This window comes from Pundamilia nyererei, unplaced genomic scaffold (assembly GCF_000239375.1).
Source record: "Pundamilia nyererei isolate P.nyererei 1_Seehausen unplaced genomic scaffold, PunNye1.0 scaffold05611, whole genome shotgun sequence".
NCBI lineage: Eukaryota > Metazoa > Chordata > Actinopteri > Cichliformes > Cichlidae > Pundamilia > Pundamilia nyererei.
The window spans coordinates 1-1,332 of NW_005193012.1; the positions used below are offsets into that span (position 1 = coordinate 1).

A 1,332-nucleotide genomic window follows, 5' to 3' on the forward strand; every position below is an offset into this window, starting at 1 on the left:
GCTTCTGCTCACCTGGAACTATTGAAAGCATTTTAACATGTTCATCTGTAGCTTACTAACAATGCAAAAGGAAGACCACGGTGGACCCATCTTCTGATGGTTCCAGCAGGATGACAAGTTATTTTATTTATATATTTTTAAAAATCAGATTGAAATATGTGCATAATACAAAACCTGCATCTCTCTATGTATTTATGATGAAATATTATGAGCTGTCATGTTATTGTCCCAGCTGTGCTACCACATTTGAAACATCCTGCAAACACCCCTGAATCCTCAGTCTTCATCATATTAGCAAAGAACTAGGAAACCTGGAGATTATATATTATATAGTTTAATTATTCATAATATCCACCAGTCTTCTTCTGCTTATGGTAAAAATGAAGATTTTATTTAATAGTTCAAATTACAAAACATTTTGAATGAAGCACCAAAATAAATTCTTAGTGAAGGAAGATTTTTCAATTTAAACTTAATTCACATTCAAATGTATAAAATAATAAATCTTCACAAAAAGTACAGTTGTGATCATTTTGATATTTGTTAGGTGAAGGAAATCTGGTATTTTCAGTGATTGTTCTGCATGATATACAGCACATTTACATGAACATTTTGGGACATTTCTAGTTTGAAACTGAATGAGAGGCTCAGTGATCAGGAAAGGTCCCACATACCATAAACATCTCACCAAATATAAGTGTAAAATAACGTTTTATAAAATCCTTGCACACTGACATTTCCAACAGAATCTATGCTCAGGTAGATTTTTTGGGCTAAAGAGGTTTTTTCACCATTGTATGTTTTACTTTGCACTGAATTCATCGATTAGATGTTTCTCATTTTCCAAAAGGATTTTATAGAAGATATCGTTGCATCTTTCAGTATTTAGGTGACTGTAGAGTGTCCTCATCTTGTCCTGTGAGGTAGGCAGAGCCATAATGCTATGATAACTTTCCTGGCTGATAACATCACTGCCAAGAAGGTCATCTAAAATAGGTGCGACGTTGCTGACCCTCTGGATCAGCTGGACTCTGTGTTTATCCACAAAGTGTTTGCCTGGAAAAAAAGGAAATAAATTAAAAGGAAAGAATAATTCATGAGATTAATGATTCATTCATTTTATTCACTTCCTCCATTTCATGATGTACAGGCCTGGATAACATTTTTCAACATTTGAAAACTACATTTTGCAGATATGATCTGAAGTGTGTAGCTGTGACTAATACAGTGGGGCAAAAGTATTTAGTCAGCCACCGATTGTGCAAGTTCCCCCACCTAAAATGATGACAGAGGTCAGTAATTTGCACCAGAGGTACACTTCAACTGTGAGAG

At 34.6% G+C, this 1,332-nt stretch overlaps 1 protein-coding gene across 1 annotated transcript; it reads right to left on the reverse strand.

The window, feature by feature from the left end:
* Positions 1-318: 318 nt before the first annotated feature.
* On the reverse strand, positions 319-1,102 carry LOC106456081 (apoptosis-associated speck-like protein containing a CARD; the record flags this gene model as incomplete). Its single annotated transcript, XM_013908254.1, has 1 exon — positions 319-1,102. A coding segment is annotated over one exon (300 nt), but the record flags the coding sequence as incomplete, so codon positions are not given.
* Between the last annotated feature and the right edge of the window lie 230 nt (positions 1,103-1,332).